This window comes from Opisthorchis viverrini (genome assembly GCF_000715545.1).
Source record: "Opisthorchis viverrini unplaced genomic scaffold opera_v5_184, whole genome shotgun sequence".
NCBI classification, from domain to species: Eukaryota; Metazoa; Platyhelminthes; class Trematoda; order Opisthorchiida; family Opisthorchiidae; genus Opisthorchis; species Opisthorchis viverrini.
Window position 1 is genome coordinate 352,935 of NW_008751839.1, and position 22,364 is coordinate 375,298.

At 45.9% G+C, this 22,364-nt stretch overlaps 1 protein-coding gene across 1 annotated transcript in view; it reads right to left on the reverse strand.

Moving 5' to 3' along the window:
• T265_07713 (hypothetical protein) overlaps positions 1-20,909 on the reverse strand; it is a gene marked incomplete at both ends in the record, with an annotated part of 25,804 nt that extends 4,895 nt beyond the window's left edge. Inside the window, 11 exons of the mRNA XM_009173309.1 lie at positions 1,392-1,468; positions 1,514-1,662; positions 7,735-7,783; positions 8,422-8,513; positions 12,075-12,217; positions 15,660-16,291; positions 18,293-18,361; positions 19,975-20,034; positions 20,112-20,228; positions 20,285-20,420; positions 20,464-20,909. Coding sequence (XP_009171573.1) covers positions 1,392-1,468; positions 1,514-1,662; positions 7,735-7,783; positions 8,422-8,513; positions 12,075-12,217; positions 15,660-16,291; positions 18,293-18,361; positions 19,975-20,034; positions 20,112-20,228; positions 20,285-20,420; positions 20,464-20,909 — 1,970 coding nt within the window. The remainder of the gene's footprint in view (positions 1-1,391; positions 1,469-1,513; positions 1,663-7,734; positions 7,784-8,421; positions 8,514-12,074; positions 12,218-15,659; positions 16,292-18,292; positions 18,362-19,974; positions 20,035-20,111; positions 20,229-20,284; positions 20,421-20,463) is intronic.
• Positions 20,910-22,364: the final 1,455 nt, after the last annotated feature.

Genomic DNA, 22,364 nt, shown 5'->3' on the forward strand with positions numbered 1-22,364 from the left:
GCACAAACACGTCGCATTAAGCTGACTCATCGGACATCGATTGTCTGCACCGCTTAGTCAGCGTAGCGACCAATCATGTGACGACGCGCCCACGTTTACGCACTGGGACCTACATAAAGAGAAACCAGACCCAGTCAAGACACACAGACTCGCGCGCGCGCAGGCAGCAGGACGTCAACCTCTCCACAAGTCCACAGACGATCATGGAACACGTGTAGCAGTCTAACTGCGGAGAAAAACACGTCCCCGCCGTCCGGACTTCCACCAAGAGACTCTCATATACGATAAGTTCCCTTTTTGACTTCCTCTCATTTCGCATTGTATTCATTTTTATACGTGTCGCAGAAATACTAAAAGCTTTTATTAGTGCACATTCACCTTCTGATTTGTATTATGGCTGTCGCCACCTGTGCACTAACAAGTTCCACATCTCATAAAAAATTTTCGAGATAAACTGTAGGGAACCAGAAGGGTAATTAACTAGTCCAAGTACATGAACTGAGAAACAGAACCAAACGGATAATCTCACTACGACTGTTTTACGACAACTAACATAAAAAGGCCTGTCACAGTATACTACTGAAAACCATCTGCGGGAGGATGCGCTAAGCCTCCCCGATGTCCTTTGATCGAGTAGGTGGGTCATTGTGACCCTCTCCATTAACTTGGGCTTTATTCCTGTGAAGTGTTTAGCTGTCGAGGTACCGCTTGGCCGAGTGTCTGAGTTATAGTGGGATTTTTCATTCGACGACCGAAATAAGGAGAGGTACTGAACTGGAACTATCAGTCGGGTGCATGCGTGAGCCTGTAAACTTGCTTTGTTTGATAATAATCGTATTCCTCGTCCAATGCATGTAGCGGTGTGCGAGTGCGGAGAAGTGGGTGCGTGAGTTGTGTCTGGATTCGACACATTTGGTGGGAAACACACTGGTTACCTACCTTGGGTAACATTACCAAAACTCAATTGGACCGACATCAAAAGAAATAAAAGAAAGAAATAGATGTGTCTGAACTCCTTAAGCAATACGACATACGAGATTATTATAAGATGACATCCCGGTGGACATACGGAATTCAATCTTCCGGGGCGAACCCATTAGGTCGTTCAACGATTGATTGTCAAGCACTGGCAGTGATAGTGTTTAAGCACGTGGCTGACCAGTAAAAGAAACACTTCGAAAAGCTACTCCTAACTGGATTGTTCGAGGTCCCCTCGTCAACATCCAATACCATCCAGTAAGCAGACGTGCAAATTCGAAAGGCCTTTGATTCAGTCAAAGGCAGAGTGGCCGCAATCATTCACGATTAACCACCAGATTGGCCGAGCTGAAGATTCTGTTTTCTAGATTTTCATCAGGGGCTTACACAATAGGATGCAACGTAGAACTTACTAGCGCCCATATTTTACTTCTGGCGCCGGGGTGACAGTAAAGCCATTCATGTTGATCATCCCTTCGGCAACCTGGTCCTACAACATGAATTACGCGAGGTAAATCGGTGGAACAAAACTTACCTCAACATGTCGGTAGTAATAGAGTGTAGAATTTTTGAACACACACCAACGTTTGCCATATTTACTGAGAAGAGTGTTGGATCTTTTCAGCCATAGCCAACCGTTCGACTCGGCTGGAACAAGGTCTTTGAATGACTTACTCCGGTGAGCTGACAAACCAAGAAAAAAACAGACGGCGACCAGAAGGTAAGGATAAGGGTTTTGAAAATCCACTTTTGCAGTGTTTGATGATACATACGATAGCAAACGACCAATGAAACTGAAAGGTATGTGGTCGCGAGAAGCCCACTTCAGACGACAACGAATGCCAAGGCGCCAGACCACAACAGGAAAGAGGATTCTGGTAGGGTAAGAAATCTAGTGAATAGCTCAACCTAATGAACAGAATCTGATAACTTGAAATGGAACTCAGAGGGAGAGAGAGACGAGATGCAAGAGAAAACCAATAATTCAGTAGTAGGAGCAAGATGGATCAAGTGGTTAGGGCGCGAGTTTACTGACCGGAAGGTCGTGGTTCGATACTCCGGTGAGCTGACAAACCAAGAAAAAAACAGACGGCGACCAGAAGGTAAGGATAAGGGTTTTGAAAATCCACTTTTGCAGTGTTTGATGATACATACGATAGCAAACGACCAATGAAACTGAAAGGTATGTGGTCGCGAGAAGCCCACTTCAGACGACAACGAATGCCAAGGCGCCAGACCACAACAGGAAAGAGGATTCTGGTAGGGTAAGAAATCTAGTGAATAGCTCAACCTAATGAACAGAATCTGATAACTTGAAATGGAACTCAGAGGGAGAGAGAGACGAGATGCAAGAGAAAACCAATAATTCAGTAGTAGGAGCAAGATGGATCAAGTGGTTAGGGCGCGAGTTTACTGACCGGAAGGTCCGTGGTTCGAACCCGACCTCTGCCACTCGACTTCCCCTGTCTAGGCTTGGGCGACCTGGCAGTATCTCAGCCCTCGTACCTCCTTCGTGTGGCATGGCAGCTAGGCATCGAAAGAGTGCTACAGCCGAACGAATATTCGTTTTCGTATGTCTGCCACATCGGACTACGCAGCTGATGCCCACCTACTGTAGGCCAAAGCAGCGTACCGCGAGAGACTACCCACCATACCGTAGTTCCAATGCGAATACTGCCATTTCACAGAAAGCACTAATTTTTTCATGCGTTTTTCTGGCAAGCGGCAAAGTTAGCCGTTTCCACAGACAGCGACTACGTCTCTGAACCATACATTAGGACAGATAGGGCAGCAGCGTTTTACAATCTACCCTTGACAGTAAAGTTGATATCACATCGGCGCTACAGATGTCGGAGTTTCACAAACGCCACCATGGTCTTCCAAATTCAGAAAGTGATTTCGTCTCCAGCAACTCTGCCGAAACGCGCGCAGCTACCCAAGTAAACGAACTTATCTATCACATCGATCGGTTTACGTGTAAGCATGAGATCTGGGTTTGATCGCGCTCCATCTAAAATATAGAAATCTGTACCTCTCAACGACCGGAGCAATCATGACAAATCACGATAGAAGATGCCCTTTTCAGCCTCAGAGCTGTTGCTAACAGAACAAACAAACACCGTTTACCACATCGGGATGTTGACTGAATCAGCCAAAGATTGTTCACTGGAATATAGTCCAATAAAGCCCTGAGACTAAGCACAACACCCACACTGTTGACATCACGAGCCATTGCACCAGGATCACCAGACACCGCAAGAGTAAAGCACAAGGAATTTATGTTCGACCAGATGAATTAAGTAAGGGTTAATAGTGTGCAGAATATGAGGTGCGGAGCAACGGTTAGGTGACTCACAGCCGAATGGAGTGGAAAGTGGGTGAGAGCAGAGTGGAGAGGAATCAGTGAGTGAATAGCTGTAATGGTGAATGATGCTTTCCGGCTGCCCAGACCAAAGAAGGAATCCCCTACCTTGAGTCGTTGGCTCAAGCCTGACTCACAAGGCAGTGAGAGAAGGAAGGTTTTTGTTCAGGGACCCTGTCCCTAGCCTCTGGCTCAAGAATCTGGACCACAAGACAGCGTTTGTTAAGGTTTCCTCGTGGAAACCAATGACTCGACAATATCAAACATATGGCCGCAGGGGATCAGCCTGACTGGGGGGTGCAGTGAGTGAGAGATTACTGTCTGACTCAGAATACGGCTACGCTCAGCAGGTGGTTTTTGAGCAGCGCAAGTCTGGTTGCTTCTAGAAGTATTTCGATCGTACTGAATAACGCGCCGATGGTCACGGTTAACCGTTGAGCAATCAGAGTGTGCGGTTTTTAGGGCCGACCTTTTGTAACCCGTCTTTCCTCGCAGGAAGGCAGTATCGGCGTATTCATCTCCATGAATACGGACATATTGGTCGCGTAGTAAAATGAGTCGCTGTTCTTCGTCGGGCTGCTCCTCGATAGGTTTCTGAGATGATGGATCCTAAGGATAATTAGTTCCTGCCAGTATAACCCGCAAAACGATTGCAGCATAGAAGCCCGACCACCGCGACATGGTGAAACGCCCGCCAATGCCAGCTCCCTAACTGGGGCCTGAAAGATATGGGTTCCGACTAACTTCTGAATTCCAATAAAGAGGAGCGGTATCGTGTGGCTGAGCTTCAGCGTAACCGAACATGTTTTTTGATAACAGCTAACAACTTCAAGGCGAACACATCAAAAGCCACCCGATCGGAGACCATCAAGTACAGAGTTCCCCCGCACACCTTTGAAAAAGGCCAGTTTGGCGCTCTTTCCGGAAGCGCACTATTTTCGAAGGCAAAGACCTTTGACCCTGTGTCATGCCTGACTGTATCGCCAATCTGTTGTATCTGCTGAGTCGCCAATCTGTTACATCTAACTGCTGTTCCCACTCCAGTGCCAGAAAAGAACTCGCCGACAAGGAACACAACAGCTTTATTGCAACAAGCGAGTGCGTGCGGGCGCAAAAGTTACAACGACCCGCGCCATTTAAAGGGCACCTTTTGACATCGATCCAGGCTGTTCGATTGGTGTTTATTGAAAACCCATCAACATGCTTCTATGAAACGCCTGAACGCTGATAGCATTCGGTCGTGTTTCTGTGGCGTGCCCGAACACGCATCAGCTTTCTCTGAATTGATTGATTGACTGGCCTGAATGCTTGCCGGCATCCCTATTGAGATTTTGGTGGGGTTTTAGGGTCCCAGTAGGTTTCGGGCGTTCTAGCATTACTTTTAGGAATCTGACCTTCCTGATAATCTGTGATTACAAAACTTCCCTGAACAGTTCCAATTAGTATGGATGAAAAATAAATGTCACCACAACAATGGTCGGCAGCGATACACAGCGGTAAACACCAGAACTTAACTGTCATATCACTACGAGAAACGATCCTGGCGATGAGTTGAAAGGAATGTAAAGGATCAAGGAATTACCGTACTACAACCCTATGTCCTTAGGCAATATGATCAAGGATAAAGTGCCTATATCTTCAAACAGTTGTTTTAAATTCACTCAGGTGTTGGAAACGTCTTAGTTCCATCATTGAATTGCACGCTCCTTGTCTTCGAAGAAAGTGTGCACCTGGGCCTAATTGCTCCTGGAGCTGCTAGTGATAGACCTAATTGTTTGTTACCTGGTTGCCCATGGTCGACAACCCTTACGCTATGAACAGGTACTGCTTTTGGTTCTTCGGGCCATAAAAATTGTCGAACTAAGGTCCGAAGTGAGAACAAAGTGCATCCAACCGTGAGGTACTAAGAGTCGGTGAGGAAACCGATACATGTCTACGAGTGTGCTGTCCTGGTTCTTCATAATTTCATCGTACAAGGACGGCGTTGCTGGTGTTGTATGGACTGCCAATGTTCAAAACCTATTCGTGTTATGCGGAACACAAGCCCCGATACGCATAGCGTGCTGTCGTATACCGATCCATCAGCGTTAACTGGTGTGTGCAACATCCAAGGAGGTAAACGTCACAACCAACACTCACTAGCTGGCTACTTGCGTTATCGAACCCCGGTCGTTTTTAGAAGTGCCCCTTTGCAGTATTCTCGAAAGTACTCTATCTTTACAGTCGCCCTCGTGGAGTCCGCACTGTACTGGATCCCGCAAAACACATCAGCTCCAGAAGCAAATCTGTACACCGTTATTACTTCACCCCATTTCAGACTTTCGTCACAGAGTCCTGCCACGTGCCTCTTTTTGAGGTTTGCAGTTCACTGTGGACAGTGTTAGGTCTGTTTGACAAGCAACAAAAGAGGTCCCGTTGATGTTTTTGAGTACAACGAGACCATTATTGGGTTTTCAGATCGTTCAGTGTCATGCTCTGAGAAATTCCTCCGCCGATTCGTCTCATTTACGGATAAGCAAAGACCTGAGAATGAAAGGCAATGATTAGTTCCTTGCGTGTGAACGGCACTAGACTTTTTTGGAACTCCAACCTGTTTCTCAACAAGGCGCATCATGTCTGCAACAGATGGAGAGCTTGTGGATAAATTTTCCCATCACGATGTTCTGTAGCTACTTCAATAACATACCTGTGAGTAACGTCTTAGAGACCAGTCCATGGAAGAAATTTTTTCTTGAAGAAATGGTTCACTACTAAGTTAGGGAGGTCTGTTAAAAGAGAGTCTGTGTGGACTGAATAAATCAGGATGGTAGTCCCCTCGTCCGTATGATTTACCTGAACCCAAATGGGAACCCAAAATGATCACGTGCATACTAAGCTGTATAGAAGTTTAGCCTTGACGAGAGACCTAACCAAATCTCTCGTTGATGGTCCGCATAAACTGATTGTACTGTTCAAGTAGAACATGAGGTTGATGGAAAACCAGGGGCTCCCGCTACCTGATTGGCTATCGAAGAGTTTCTCGGCAATCTTATGAGTAGTGTGCTGCGTCTAGATAATTCATTGCGATATCCATTCGAAGATCATCATAGACGAGAGATTCACCTAGATTCGGCTAATTCTCTCATCAAAAACAAATTAGAATGTAAGTGAGAATGTCTGAGGAAATCAGTACGGGGTCAGACACCACCGCCCAACAAGTGACATGTTAGCCTGTGTCACAAGTCACTTTATTGTCTCAGAACGTAGTCAGTGAAACAGAACTGGTCGATTTTGATATTTTGACGGCATTCGGTTGTGTCTGGCATGCAGGCCTCCATGTATGTTTCATATCCCAAACTGGTCAACCCGACTGGAAGTGTACTGAGCAACCGCTCCATTCCAATGTGTTTTGACAGCACAATCCCTGGACTCAGAGCATCAGCACAGGATTCGCTTCAACATCGGTTCGTACAAAACTTGCCGTACTGTGCCACTGTTATCTACTCAAGGGACACAAAAAAAGAATGTGTCAAAAAGGTCGGGCTTGGAGATGGCTGATCCGAGGAGAATATCGATATAAACTGTAAACTGAGAGCCCAGTTCAAGTAACTAAAGTACCTAAAAAGACGTACCTCTTTGAGTGCCTTACACAGAGATCACATAATGGACAGGTTCCGCACGCGAACTTCTCTCAGCTTTGGCATGTGCCCACCCACTTAATCATCTCCGTTTGTTCTCGCTAAATAGAGCTACGGGGATCGTGAAAACAGGTGGCCTCAGAACTCTTTTTCCCAAAATTTGTGAGCTCCCGTGAAGTTGCGGCGACATCTTCATCAACAGAGGGAGGTGACTGGTCCACAAAAGGTCCAAACACATTCCAGTGACTGAGACGATGTGGTGAGACAACAGCACCTGAATCCAGGGCAGAAGACATTCGTCGTCGAATGTAAAGTACTAATCCACAGTGGTTGACTTGATGTTTGAGCCGTGACGCCCACTATGCCATCATTGTACCCAACCTTGTTTGTCGGACGCACGCAACTAAAGTGTATGAATGGAAGCGTACCAACACTTGTGCTATCTTTCTTGCTCATCTGCTTCTACCGATGGACAGCTTGGTCAAAGCTAACACTTTCGTTTTCGAGAATACAACGCCTAAATCACTACGGGCAATCTCGATCAAGTTTCGATTCACTTCTTTGTTCTTCCTCTCTGGAACAATCCACCACGTTCTGTATCCTCAGAATCACAAACTCCAGGTCTGTGAACGAAGACCTCATCCCCCCGATTCAAGTTCTGTAGACGGTACCAGCCTATGGGTCTCTGTTCATCTGCAATACATCTCGGTGTGATAAAAACCAAAAAAGTACACAAGTGAATAAATAAACAAACAGGCCAAAGTGCAGTTGACTCACTTAATCCAACCACCTGCTTCGGCATACTGTCCACACTACCCATACAGGGCTACAATGAGAAAACGGCGAGCAATGTGAGACGCCGGTTAGCAAACAGGATGAACAGGACAGGAAAAAAACAAGCTCAACCTGATTCATCCTTGAAATGAAGCAGTTCCGTTTTGCAGTAGTTACGAAACTGTATAGTGCGCAAAAAGGTGGCGTTTGTCTTGTTTCACACGGCGCTGTTTTTCTGGCGGATTTTCGACTACAAAGACTGAAGATAAAATTCCAACTAAGCAGCTGACTTCCCCTGCACTTCTGTTGGGTTTGGGGCCCAGTAATTGCTATTCTCTACACTTGGCAGACCTAAGGCAACCAAGAAGGAAATCAAGCGAGGGAGGACGGTTGCTATGAGTCGATGATGGAGAAAGTGGTCTGTTGCGAAGGATTCGTTTCTTACTTCAACAAGGATCTTTCTTATACCACCTGCTCAGTATGGTTGGTCTGTACAGTGTATTGACACAGGCGCAGCGCAACAATGAATAGTATAAACTAGGTAGACAGATTTTTGTCCCATTACTGTCGACGGCTGTCTCCTCATCAACACCTATATAGACGGGCTACATTGAAAGAAGTGAAAAACGCATGTTGGGTGAAGTGGAGGTAACAGTGAACGCATCTATTGGTACAAGTCGGATGACCTACTCGACTACGCGTTCGTTTGTCCAACGCCTGCACGATGGGAGCGGTTGTCCTTCGACCAGTTTCCGAACGAACTGACCTGGTTTCGGCCTGATCTGAAAGGATAAATCCCCATTTGCAATAAACTGTGTTCCCGTTGAAGTCAAGATATGCACAGTTATCTCTAGAAGGAAATATCCGTGTTAGAGAAATCAAGTTGAGTTCGAATTTGACAAGCAACGGTCGATCCAAAAAAAACAAATCCCATAAAATGTTAGAAAACAAGCTAATCTGTTTCGACGAATCACCACTATCGGAAACAATCGAACGAGTAGCGAGGGTAGCTTCAAAAGCCGGAACTGCTTGTTCTTGAAATAAGCCTCCGGATGATTCTGTGCTATGGCCCTCAGAACAGTACCTGAACTTCATGCTTAAGCACGTACGCCTTTTACTCACGAAGTTGGTTTGCTTCTGATGTGGAATTTTGACGACGCACCGCGAGCCTTACTCTGACCTGAAACAAACATTTCATCGTATGGCTCAGATTTCCAGGCATTTGCAGGTGTTCTCTCCTTTCACGAAATTTACAGATCAGCACTAAATTACTTATGAGTAGCTTATGACTGAGCCATAAAACTGTCAAAACTGGTCGTAGCGATGGGCTTGGAGCATAGGGATGTCGCAGCGGGGCCTCTGAATAGGAACTTCCCTATCACAGTGATCACTTTATCACCCTCCGAACTATAGTACAGGATATATGGGAAAACTATGAACCAGTAAGGTGGCCGAGGAGTTCGGTAAATCCTACTCCACTGACAACGGAAAAGGCTGGACAATCACACTCCTTGAAAGTTTTGGCCTCGGGCAGCATAAGTTGTTTATCATCAGTGTCACACGACAAACATCTTGAAAACTACCCAACTGACCAATTTGTTCAGATATGCATTTCGCTCTTTTCTATCTGTAGTTGCACTATGAAAACCTGAATGAACGGAGCAACCATATCATCAATCACTTATTGCTGACCTCTTGAAATGATGTCACACAGTGCTGGCCACGAGAAGCGACTATTTTGATTTGAATCCCATTCAAGTTGTGATGCAACGCAAACTTTGTACACCTTCATTGTTCACCTTCATTATCATGTGTTGGAGACTTCAGTGACTTCAGGTAAATGGTTCAGAAGTTGTTTCTGAATAGATTCAAAATGAACTGAGACGTCGGAAATTTGTAGCACGATCATGAAGATCTTCCACAAACTCCAAATTAGGAGAATGATTAAACTGCTGTGATAGAGGTTAAGAGAGGCTGGCTACGTATAAGCCGTGTACAGGCACCGGTAGGTGCTCGTTTGGTCAGCTTGTTCTTTAGGAAATCACGGTGTCATATCAGGACGTGTGCAGTCCCTCCGTTATAATTCTCCTTATATTCACGATGATGAACTCATGAAGGAGGAGTGCTAACAATCCCAACTCTGACTCGTCAACAACATCAAAGGATCTTCCATCGATATCACTGGCTTTTGTGCAAGAGAAGATACCAATGGAAAGGCTTTATTTGGGCCATTGCTGACTCGAGGACTTGTTCCACCGGCATACATGGTTGTGAGCACTTCAGATGGTCTCATAGCAGCTGAGGGAAGTATGAATTATCATAGTGATCAAAGACTTGTCGTGGATGACAAAATCCGTGCTTTCCTTCCATATCTTGTGGGATACGTTAATCAGATGAGGGTTCCAGATGGGCAAATTTAGTTGTTCCTCATCGTAGGTCTTAAGAATCACAAAGCATCACATCAGTAAGACTTACACTACAATCTAAAATGCACTCTATCCGGATATCTACCTGGAGAAACAAATTCTCACGATCACTTTGGCGCTACTTGAAAAGGCTCTGAATCTATACGATACCTTCACCCTGGCCGATATCAATGATCATATGCCAAGACAATTCAAGCGACAGGCGATTTTGGCTTGGACGTTGTCATATTTTGTTGGCTACAAACCCGGTTGATTCCAAATGCTGTTACTTGCTGGAACTCTCTGTCAATAAACAGCCCATCTTCGTTGCTCCAGTACACAGACTAGCTGGCATTGGAATAACTCCCCCATGAGGCTGCTCTTCCAGAATAGATATGAACCATGTGCAGCGAATAGAGCAGAATCCTGGAAGGACGACCTCCAACAAGGATAGGAAACGTAGTTTGTTTGTGACCTCCTCCTCTTACGGAGGTACGAACGGTCGAAAGTGTCATGAACAAGTGTGACGTCTTTGGCCACGAAGAACGGATGTCATACTTTTGGCTGGAGATCTGCACAGTGATAAGATGTTTCAGTCCCAGTGAGTACCACCTCTCATGGACTAGAAGATATCCGAGAGGATAATGGAAATGGATTTTCAAACGGCTGTTCCTAGGCGATGTAAGTTTCAAGGATCGCAAGCAGGCCCCTTGGCGTCCCCAACCAGTAACTCAGCAATCAGCTTACATTGACCACCTCCGACACCTACAGCGGTGATATGGTGTAGATACTTACTTGGAAGGATGAATGTGTTATGCATCGATGAGGATGATAGTGCTGCACCGAAGCGAGAGTTCGCCACTCATTACGTCGAGTTTTACGAGACAAACGGAACCCAACTTGATCGGCTTGGCCATGTCTCGATAATGCGACCTTGCTGCCTATTTCAGAGGTCTCTGCTCTGCTTGGAAGAAGGCCCAGCAACAACGTGGAGGAATGACGGATTACAGTTAAGCTATTCCCGGGTTGACTTCTTTGGTGCGTTCACAGACTTTGGCGGAGACTGGAGTGCTTGCTGTCCAACCTTATCATCATGAGATTGTTTTAAACCCGTTACACCGTTTTCTGAACCTACTCAAAGTCGATGTCACATACTGTTTGTTCTACTGTCTGGCACAATGTCCACTCCAGGGGCCAGTAGACAATATAAAGAACAAATATAATGGTTCATCTGTAGCATGCTATCGGTAGCTGAACAAACAAGTCTAGACAGAAGCAGTCGAGATGCGCAGGGCGGGTTTGAACCACGGATCTTCCAGTCCGTGAGTTTCCGCCTTAACCATTGAGCCATCTCGAGCAGTATACGGTATATACAATACATATGTACAATATAAATGGCACAATGTCCACTCCAGGGGCCAGTAGACAATATAAAGAACAAATATAATGGTTCATCTGTAGCATGCTATCGGTGCCTAGCTGAACAAGTCTAGACAGAAGCAGTCGAGATGCGCAGGGCGGGTTTGAACCACGGATCTTCCAGTCCGTGAGTTTCCGCCTTAACCATTGAGCCATCTCGAGCAGTATACGGTATATACAATACATATGTACAATATAAATATACTTTAATAAATATATATTGTATACATATATAAATGGGGCGAGATGGCCCAAGTGGTTAGAGCGCGAATTAACTGACCGGTTCGAATCCGACCTCCGCCTCTCGACTTCCCCTGTCTGGGCTTGGGCAACCTGGCAGTATCCCAGCCCTTGTGCAACCTTCGGGTGGCATGGCAGCTAGGCACCGGAAGGGTTCTACAGCTGAACGCTTTCTTTCTCTTTTCGTTTATATAAATAACACACCCAATATATGTATAAATGAACAAGAACAAAACACTGGATCTTCGCAGACGGAAGAAATTGTAAACGATAACTTACCAGCATCTTTGGCGGGCGACCATAGTGTGGGGCCTCCAGAAGCTGTCCGCCGATGGGTCAGAGTAAAGCGGGAAAACAGGCCCTTGCTGGGTGTGGAAAGAGATGACCTGAATTGCAAAGAATTATTCCTTTCAGCCCCGGATCTACAGAACGAATAGGGAAAATTCCGTTTTGCCTTGCAACATACAGAAAAAAGGCGAAGGAGAAAAGCCGAAAAGATCCCAGCTAGGCCTGAAACAGAAATTATTATTAAATAGGATATATCGTATGATGTTCAGGCTAGAAGTACTACAGGCCCCGCTAACGACTGATAGTCTTCAAACATTAGCTGGGGTGGGGATGTGAATTCGAGTCTGTCTGGAGATTCATGAGACGCGCACTGTGGATGATTCTCATTAAGAATGAAACAACTCCACAGCGATTCTCTGTCTTCGGTATACATTAAATTCATCTACGGGTCGGAGCCTCGATTCAAAAGAAAACTAGCAATAGTTGCTTCTACCCGGCTGGGAATGCCAAAAGATCGTTCAGTTGTAACACCCTTCTGGTGCCTAACTGCCACGCCACCCGAAGTAGGCACGAGGGCTGGGATACTGCCAGGCTGCCCAAGCCTAGACAGGGGAAGTCGAGAGGCGGAGGTCGGATTCGAACCACGGACCTTCCGATCAGTAAATCCACGGCCTAACCACTTGAGCCATCTCACCCACGTTTTACGAGTGCAACTGTCACCAATATGTTCTGTCACTAATGGAACAAGGGTGGTCTATTTTTGCGTTCCTTTTCAACGTGTCTTCCGTTGATATCCAAAGGGTGCCAGCATCTACGGAGCTGAGATCTACCTAGTTATACAAATAGTGGATTTGGAGTTCACAGGTGGGTGACAGCAATGCTACACCAACTGGTGATCAAGGTATAAGATTCCGTGCGTTTTGCGCCCTAAAAACAGGTCCGGTACTTTTCTACATGGGGGGGCGAGATGGTTCGGAGTGGTTAGAGCGCGAATTTACTGACCGTAAGGTCTGTGATTCGAACCCGAAATCTGCCTCTCGACTTCCCCTGTCTAGGCTTGGGCAACCTGGCAGTATCCCAGCCCTCGTGCAACCTTCGGGTGGCATGGCAGTTAGGCACCAGAACGGTGCTACGGCCGAACGATTTTTTTTATCTGCTATCATCCGAGGACGTTAGAACGAGAAACGACAGGTAGATTCACGTACTTCGGAAGTTGTGCGACTGCCGGTGGAAGCATCGGAAAAAAGGCAGTACCACAAGTATCAGAGGTGAGGCAATCATGCGCTGTGTTAAAATACATTTAGCACCGGTGTGTTGGGAGGGCTGTCTTTGAGAAGCCCAGCCTAAACCGTAATCATTGGCGCAGTATCGTTGAAAGCACCGCTCAACTCATCGCAGTTTGAGCATGTGGAATTCGAACGCTGGAGGCAATGGTTGACGGCTGTCGGAGCCTGATCCAATCTCTCGTCTGGGTTAATATAAGGCATAATAAGTATGATTCGGAATTTCATTCAACTAGAATCGCTGGCGTTGAAGAACACTGAGGTTGACAACTAGACGATTTACTTGAGCTTTATCCGGACAACTCTGGGTAAGGGATGGAAAAATTTCCCCTTCAGAAACCACAAACATCTTTTACACAAGTATGAGCGATACCGATAAGAGTGACCTCAGATCAAAACCTATGGCGTCCTATCAGTTGCGCACAGGAAAGCTAAAACTGTACGACTGGTGTTTGGCAATCACACCGACTAAGAGGTGAGAGCAGAAGAGACCGAGCTCAGGGTTTATCGACCCACAAACTAAACAATAGTCATCCAACCAAAAAAACATCCAATCGTAACCAAAGATAAGCCCCGAAGAGCACCATGTGTATCAAAACATGCGTACCAGTAGTCAACGCTTGCAAGCAAGTTGCCTGCCAACAAGCATTCTCTCCAGTAGGAAAAATTTGCCAGAAACTTCCCGCATTTCGTAGAAACGGTTTCCACAATAACAGCTCTCCATGTTTAAAAGAAACCCCCATAAAAAAAACATTGAGAAACGGTTTCCACAATAACAGCTCTCCACGTTTAAAAGAAACCCTCATACAAAAAACCAGGATAATTACGGAGTGAACCTCCTATTGTGATATGAGAATTCCATGCCGACAAAGTCCCTCAGTAAACGATGGGGAACGCCATACCTATGCAGCATAAACTCCGATCGAGAAGGCAATTTCTTTTAAATAAGTAGCCTCCCCCAAACCGAGCAGGTCATCAAGAAGCCGATTTACTTCCTAACAGGAAACTCCACGATGAAAATTCGGCTTGAAATTAACCCCCAATTTCAGCGGATCACAATTTTAAACAATTTGCCATGCGCACCCCTGTGACAATCTGACTGGACCAAATTTAACTCGGTTGATAAATTTGCCTTTGATAAAGACACAACACTAGAGAGACTTTGCAGATGAGATATTGATAAGGCTGAAGGATAGGATGGAACGATGCAGGTCAATTATCGCGATTCTAATAAATATCAATGCTTGCGCCGTTTTATGGGGACATGTCTTTATGAGGACTTATGGTATTCAGCCATTCTTGTTCACGTTGTGCTAGCTGACGTGGCGTAGTTATCGGACAGGGTTCTTCATGTTGTGCTGGCATGCCACGGGCATGCAAACGCACAGAATCGACCCAGAATGAACTGAAAAGAAATCCATCCGACCTTGAGGAAAGTTGTTTAGCAACCCCGGATAGAAGTGACAACCAAGTGCTCATTGTGTGCTATGGGGCTCTGACAAAACGTCCCGTCGAGAAGATATTCCGGAAAATGTTTCCTAGACAACAATTACAAAATCATCAATAGTTTCATGGCAATCCCTCACTGTCTGAACCTGGGCACTGTGTTGACGTTGACCATACTCCCATACCGTCCGGTTATGTTGAAAACAGATTTGAACAACCCAAACCACTCTAACGATTAACACTGTAAAATTCGCCATTTCAGAAAGTGTTAGGCGGAAATCCACACGGATCCCTCTTCACCACTCGTAGTCAGGTGCTGCTACGGCCGAGAAGTCCATCCCAAGCAAGATTGGCCGAAAAATCGGGACGCTTGCCGGTCCGGCATCAAGCCGAGATCTGACTGATCGAAAGTCTGGACCCGACAGCCAATCATGACCCAGTATTGGCCCAATGCCGGTTGTCAGTGGCGCATCCAGAACGCGTCAGAATTTCCAGAAAGTTATTGCCGCTTACGCTATAGATATAAAGCGCTGTACAGGTGTTCCTGACTTCGTTTTGGGCATTAATATACCTTGTGCACGTTTGGTGGTTGTTTTGACGTGAACGCTAGTTTGGGAGGCTCAGACCGAGAACTAAGCTGAGAAAAGTATCGTTACTACGGCGGTGGAAAGTGCAATCATGGACAGTCGCTATGTTCCTATCCCTAAGGTATCCCAGGCTTCATCTGGCCAGCCATTCTATTCGATAATGACGAACGGACTGTGAAGCAGCTGACCATATTGAAGAAGTCAAGCGGTTTCGCTGTGCGATAGCATTGTCATCACACGGAGCAACGCATTGAGCTTACCTTGGACTGCTTTCCACTGATTCCATATTTGCCCTGAGTTGATATCTGTCCGGACTGAGAGGAGCAGGATTATCACTCTCACTCTTTGCCTTGTATTTCGATCTTGCGTTTAAAAACGGTGTAGACGGAGTACTGGAAGATATTCGACCTGCGGGGAACGATGAGTAGGCAGTCTTGAAGCTGCCACCTGGTGGGGTGTCCGACTTGGCAGTCGCATAGGACAACGTGTCCAGATTGTGAGAACCCGGTTGCAACAACTCATCGTTAAACTGCATTGATGGACACCTCGAAGAAGAAGAGGAAGAGGATTGAGAATAGATAGGTGTCTGAGCTTCAGGAATGGTATTCGAAGCGGCGGACGGAGACAACAAAAGTTGTGGATTGGTCGAGTCATGTGCACTGTCCAGTGGTTCCGAAGCGTTGGGCAGTGCAGCAGCCAACGGAACACGACCGCGGAGGTAGCGTGTAGGCACATTAGTGGGCTCTTGTTGTGCAACGACACGATGTCGGCGGCCTCCACCAGGAAAACCCGAGAAATCAGTGGCATGCATGGGACGTTTTCGTAGCCTCAGTGAAATCCGCTTCGGATATAGACGCATCAGGTCTGCTACCCTGCGATGCTGCCAGCCAATCTAAAAGGCATGTTGAAAAAGGAAGGAGATCTACAAAGTTGTACTCCTGGACTAACACCCCGTGTTATCTATGTGATTCCCTAGTTATACTGCGTACCACACCTTACTTTGGACTTTTCATTGGAATATCGCCCACAGGGACCACTTTAAGCCGCATGATACCATATTATATTGCTTCATTATGGATAACCACTAAACGACAATGCTGGAATGTTCCAAATAAGGCCGGATGTAAGTCGCGCGTGTGGTCGATTCCCGTGCTGGTATTTTAAGCCTTCCACTAGGACAGATCAAGGACCGTTCGTTTCAGTAGTCAATCGGAATGCGGAAAATGCGGAACTACCAAGAATCAGACCAACTGAATTGAAGTAAATAGATATGATGGAACCCAATGTGGTGTTGCGAGAGCCTCCTCTTCATCCAGGTTTTCTCAGCGACCTTGAGTGTATCACGAAATTATAATGGGGAAACTTCCCGGGTGATCAACGAATGACGGCTGTCCGCATGAGCCGGAGTGCTTTTTGCAAACCAACTAGAATGTGCCGCACATCTCCGTACTAGCCCTCTACTTTTGCCAATTGTCAACGACTGGCGTCCAAACCTGAATCGATCATGCGGATTATTCGCCGAAGGTTTCAAGTTGTGAATCATTACGTTGCCTCCAAGAACATTGTATTTTTCCGTCAGTTATTCGAACGGCATAGACACCAGGAAAAAGTTCACTGCCAATCAATGGGAATAAACTAATTCCTACGTTCTAGGATCTCAGTCAATAGGCACCACCTTATACAACTATCTTGGAAGCATGACCTAAAGGAACTACAGTACTCAGTCTATTGAAAACTGTTGTTAGTAGCATCGACAAGCTTGTCGGTTCTTTTCAAGGATCAGAAGTAACGGTGTTTAGAACACCTGTGTGCGCCTACAAACGATCGAGCAGCCTTGGGTTGAACGAGCAGAAGGACGGATCACAAACCCAGACAAATGAGGCACGACGCTCTTATAATCGGAACGAATGAGTATACTAAACCTTAACTTAGTGACGAACCGAGGATTGTCAACCCTGTATTTTTTACCACCTCTGCCGTAGCCTTCTGATGATTAATCACGGGAGGCACCAACTGAAAAGTGAGGAATCCAACTGGCAACTCTACTTCTATCCAACATGGAACTCGTTAGCCTCAAAGGGTTCATGCTGTAGCAAGCACTGGAATTATTCAGACGATGACTGGATCTCGACCAACGGAGAAAATTTGTGTTGTAAAGGTCTAACTCCACTTTGCAACTCTAATGCGAACCGGTGTCAATCCGTTACATTCTGTGAGCCGAGAAAAGCATGCCTTTAATAACCCATAAAAAATCCACATGACCAAGAAAACTGAAACAAAATCCCAAAAGACACCAAAAACTAGTGTGCCCAACGAAACGAATGAAAGCCGATTGAAGGCCAACACTATCATACCTCTCCACAGCACACACTAACTCAGTCTGTCTTTAAATGTACCAGACAGATGATTACAGGACTTGTTCCATTACCTCCAGCCCTCATGGTGAACGACGTTTCCCTTGAAAAAACAATGCTATGAATTACTCAGATACAACATTAGAGTCTGTTGTCTTTTTCATATTTAGGTAGCCTTCATCAAGACGGATGACTGGCCTTCTACATACTCAGAGAGAGACCACAAAGTCTGACTAGAAGGCTTATAACTCCATGTATCCTCAAAAATTAGGTGTGTGGTTTCATCATTCTATTCCCCGGACTCCCAGGCGAACTATCACCTGATCGCAGGGTCACTGAACGAAACAAGTTAAATAGGACAAACGAAAATGACCGAATACTACACGGCGCTACTCGGTACCATATCTCACCGACTCGTGTAAGATAACAGCAGCTGGCAGATACACGACTGCAATGAACAGATGGTTAGCTCCTGGTGCCAATAAAATGACCATAACACCAGGAAAAAGGTACACAGAAAGGAAAACAAGCACACTTACCACAACTTGGTCGTTCACTTCAACCACCTCGTCACCTCTAGTGACTTTTCCTGAACAAAATGCGGGAGACTAGAAAAGTGGAAAAATGCTATCAGCCTTCGAATTTATGAGCGAAAAAACTTCATTTTGATGGCTGTTGTAGTGGGTGACAGAGACAGGCGAATAACCGCAGCGTAACGTGGTTCACAAGCTAGTGGTACACATGGAAGTGAAACTTCCACTTAGTGGTATTCGAAACTGTATGCCTACTACTAGGAGAAAGAGATTGTCTTAGTCAATCCAGCTGCGTATAGTAAGTGTGACAACTAAAGACGTTGGTTCGAATCTCGTGAATCTTCCTCGTGAGCCGGTTGAGCCTCCCGTGGAAACCCAGTTGACGGTATTGGTTTGGTTTAACTTGGAATATGCTAACGAGATTGTCCTAAACTTCGAAAAACAGTAAGGCGCTGAGTGGAGCCATTCCACTTTTCACTAGAGCAATCTCTCAGAATTCAGTCTTGCGACTCAAAGAGAGCCATTTGAAGTTCAGGAGGACCACGTATCGCTAGGACTATATCAAGTCTGATGGAGCATGACGCACTAAACCTAACGGTCAAAATTCCGTTCGCCGACTTGCGCTAATTGGATTCCGTTAAGAGCTATTGTTGCTTCATAATTGTTAATGTTCGGTTGCGAGATGCGGTCCTGGCGAGTGGCTGATTAGAAAAGTCTTCAAGGGTTTGACCATCGGTGTTTCGGAAATACAACCGGAGAAGGCTGAAATAAAGGACTTCAAGAATGAGTGACCAGGGAGTGAGTGATCGGTAAAGCGTTATGCACTTTGATTGAAGAGGCGAAAGACTATATAAGTGCTAGAAGTATTCAACCGCGGAGTATATAGGAATTCTCCCATGATTTGTTGAGAAACGATCGCATGCATTCGACCTTTGTCAAGATTCTACCGTCAAGTGTGATATATTGGCATTAGGCCCCTCTTCTTTTCCTTTTTTCACCACAGAGATTTATGTTAACTAACTTATATGACTGTGTGACGGAGAAGCGCTGGTGCCCTATGCTGGTATTCTGCCAGTGATAATCAAGAGCAGCGGAATGATTACAGTCCATGTATGTCCTCCGGCAAGCTGAAGATAGCAAAGTAAACGCGGTTGCAGTGCCTGCTCAAAAAAGGTTTTGGGTCGAACCATCCAATGGCGTTCCTTCTGTGGCGTCGTATAGCAGCTAGGTGTTAAAGGGATGTGACAACCGAAAGACCAATACGATTGACTAAACATCCTTCTCACTGCGCGTCAACGGGTGTTGTTCGTCTTCCCAAACTGCGCTCAGGTTCCTCCACTCCATAACTGACCGCAATCAAGTAGCTGTCATCCACTGCCTAAAGTGCCAACGTTGGTTATGTATATCCGCTCAGCTGTAGCCCTCTTTCGGTGCTCAGCTGCCATGCCACACGAAGGAGGCACAAGGGCTGGGATAACGTCAGGTTGCCCAAACCTGGACAGGAGAAGTCGAATGGCAGAGGTGGGATTCGACCCACGGACCTTCCGGTCAGTAAATTCGCGCTCTAACCACTTGGGCCATCTCGCATGCTAACCACTGAGCCACCTCGCCCCCTATATATATATATATATATATATGCTGAGCTGACATGCAAAGAATATTAGATGGATCAACCGTTGGTAACGAACCTCTTGTTGAACAAAAGCAATCCAATGCACGTTCGTCTGTGTCGACTCGAGATTGAAACCCTGGAGATGAAAAAGAAGAGGGTTGAGAGACTTCGCACATCGCAGTACAGAGGAGAACCAGCACCAGCCGTACTTACAAACTCCGCAGCATCTGCCTTTCGCAGTTGCACTAGTTCCATTCCACACGGTGTAAGCATAATGGAATCGTTGCATCCTTGTATTACCGCGTCCACACGGTCTCCAACAGATTCTACCTGAATAAAAACGCAAATCGAAGCGATAAGGATTCCAGAGATCAATGGTTACTTACATGGGTCTGAACCTCTTTGAAGTGTGTTGGCAGTTGATTGGCAATCGCTAATTGTGCGGCATTGTTCACCAACAGGGCACGCTCGATCAGGAATTTACGGAGGGAAATCATATCGGGTAATGTGTGAAATGGAGGCCTGCGGGAAGGGGATTGAATAAGAATGGCTTAAAATGACTCACCTGTCCAACCAGAACGCAGCATTCCAAACAGCAGTCATTAAGGTCAAAACGCAGTTTAGAATGTAAGTGACTGCATCCTGCAGATCGTCCAAGATACCGGGATAGACGGCATCTGCGTCTGGATCACGAAAATCCTGGCGCTCGACAATAGAAGTGTGCGCGTTAACTGCAGCAACAATGCTGACACATGCACGACAGACACGGAAAAGTACCATTTGTAATGTCTCATTATCGAAAGCGCAATATTGTGCCTGCAATTGCCTGATGCGGTCCAGTATGATCATCTGATGTCCAACCTTTGTGATACCCAGTCGAATCAGCTCACCAGGGGTAACACAATTAAGCCATTTTCCATTCACGCCCTTGGCCTTGAAGTTATTCACGTAGTCCTCCACAAACCCATCGAGACCTATGGGTAGAAGGGTCAGTTTCGCTGTGAATGACATTGATTACCTCTGAGCCATGAGATGACCTGATCAGTGGACCAGTTAATGTAGGGCACCGGTTTGTTATCCGACACGTCCATTACGTTTCGTTAGCGTTGTCGACTATACTGACAATCAAGTAGGATCTGAAATCATAAGATTGAGAAAATTTAGCAAGGACACAATGGAAACCCACACAGAACAACCCCAACACTCAACCTTCACTGCCTTTGAGATTCAAACATCCCAAGGCTATTTTCGTCAGTGCAGTTTTTCCCTTAATTCCGCTGCAACGAGACTGGACCATGTAGTGGCTTGTGCACCACTACGATCCACTTATATGTACTGGGGATGGAGTCGTTTTGACACCCTCACACTTTCACGACAAGTTGGTCAGTGGATAGAGGGCTGATGAACATGGTCTCTTTGTTCTCTAGGTCGGAAGCTCGAACAGGCACGGCAAGTAGATCCTCGGAACTTGCATTACTGTGGTATTCATAGTATGCCGGTACCCACCCGTGCCTTACGGTCAGGCTTTTGAACCAAAGGGTTTGGTCGAGGATCCTAAGTGTCCACTTGTCATGACAGTATCCCAACCCGCGTACAACTATGTCATAACCGAAAATACTATCATAGCACGTTGGCCGTCGCGTGGTGTCACCAGTCGGGTCACCTTACTTGCGTGTAGCCGAAAACATGCTACTGCTGACGCCTCCCATCTTACCCGTTCAAGCATTCCCCCTGATAAACCAACGAACGGGAAGCTGAATACTCTCTCTAGAGTTCCCAGCACCAAGACCAACCGCTTTGTTGGCCATCCATTTGTAAACTACGGCTTCTGTACGTCCGACCCTAAATACTTCGAAGTCCGCTTTGAAACTCTGAAAGCTGGTCTACCAAGCTGCCTATATTGCTTGCACTCTGAAGCAAGTATGTACGCTGGATTTCCTCTGCACCGATGTATGCTGTCTGTCAGGTACGAGAATACAGGAAGCACACTGTAACTGAACCAACTGCACCTCGCTCTTCCACGGGTTTTGTCTGCGCATCTCTGGGATTGATCTAGAAGTAAATCTTCCTGATAGAGAATGATGTCACACATTTAGCATTCAAATCCAGGGAACAAAAGTATCATCACTCTGACTTACAAACGGCATAGATGGTCAAAATCAGCTAAATATTGGTTGACCGCTGACAATTGCGCGCATTGAAGTGACGGTATTGATTGTAGAGGAGTGCCTATTGATATGGTTAGTGTGTCCTGAGACCAAAATTCAACCAACATATTACCTGTCTCAGACCTCTGTTCATCAGGGAGGGATGGAAGAAGGACAAATGTAACTGTGAAAATCGAGTAATTGTCGTACAGTGATTATAGCTGCCACCGTTTCCTTCGCCGATGATTTGGGGAAGTGGAATAGATAGCTATGCATGGATACGATTATATATATATATATATATATATATATATATATA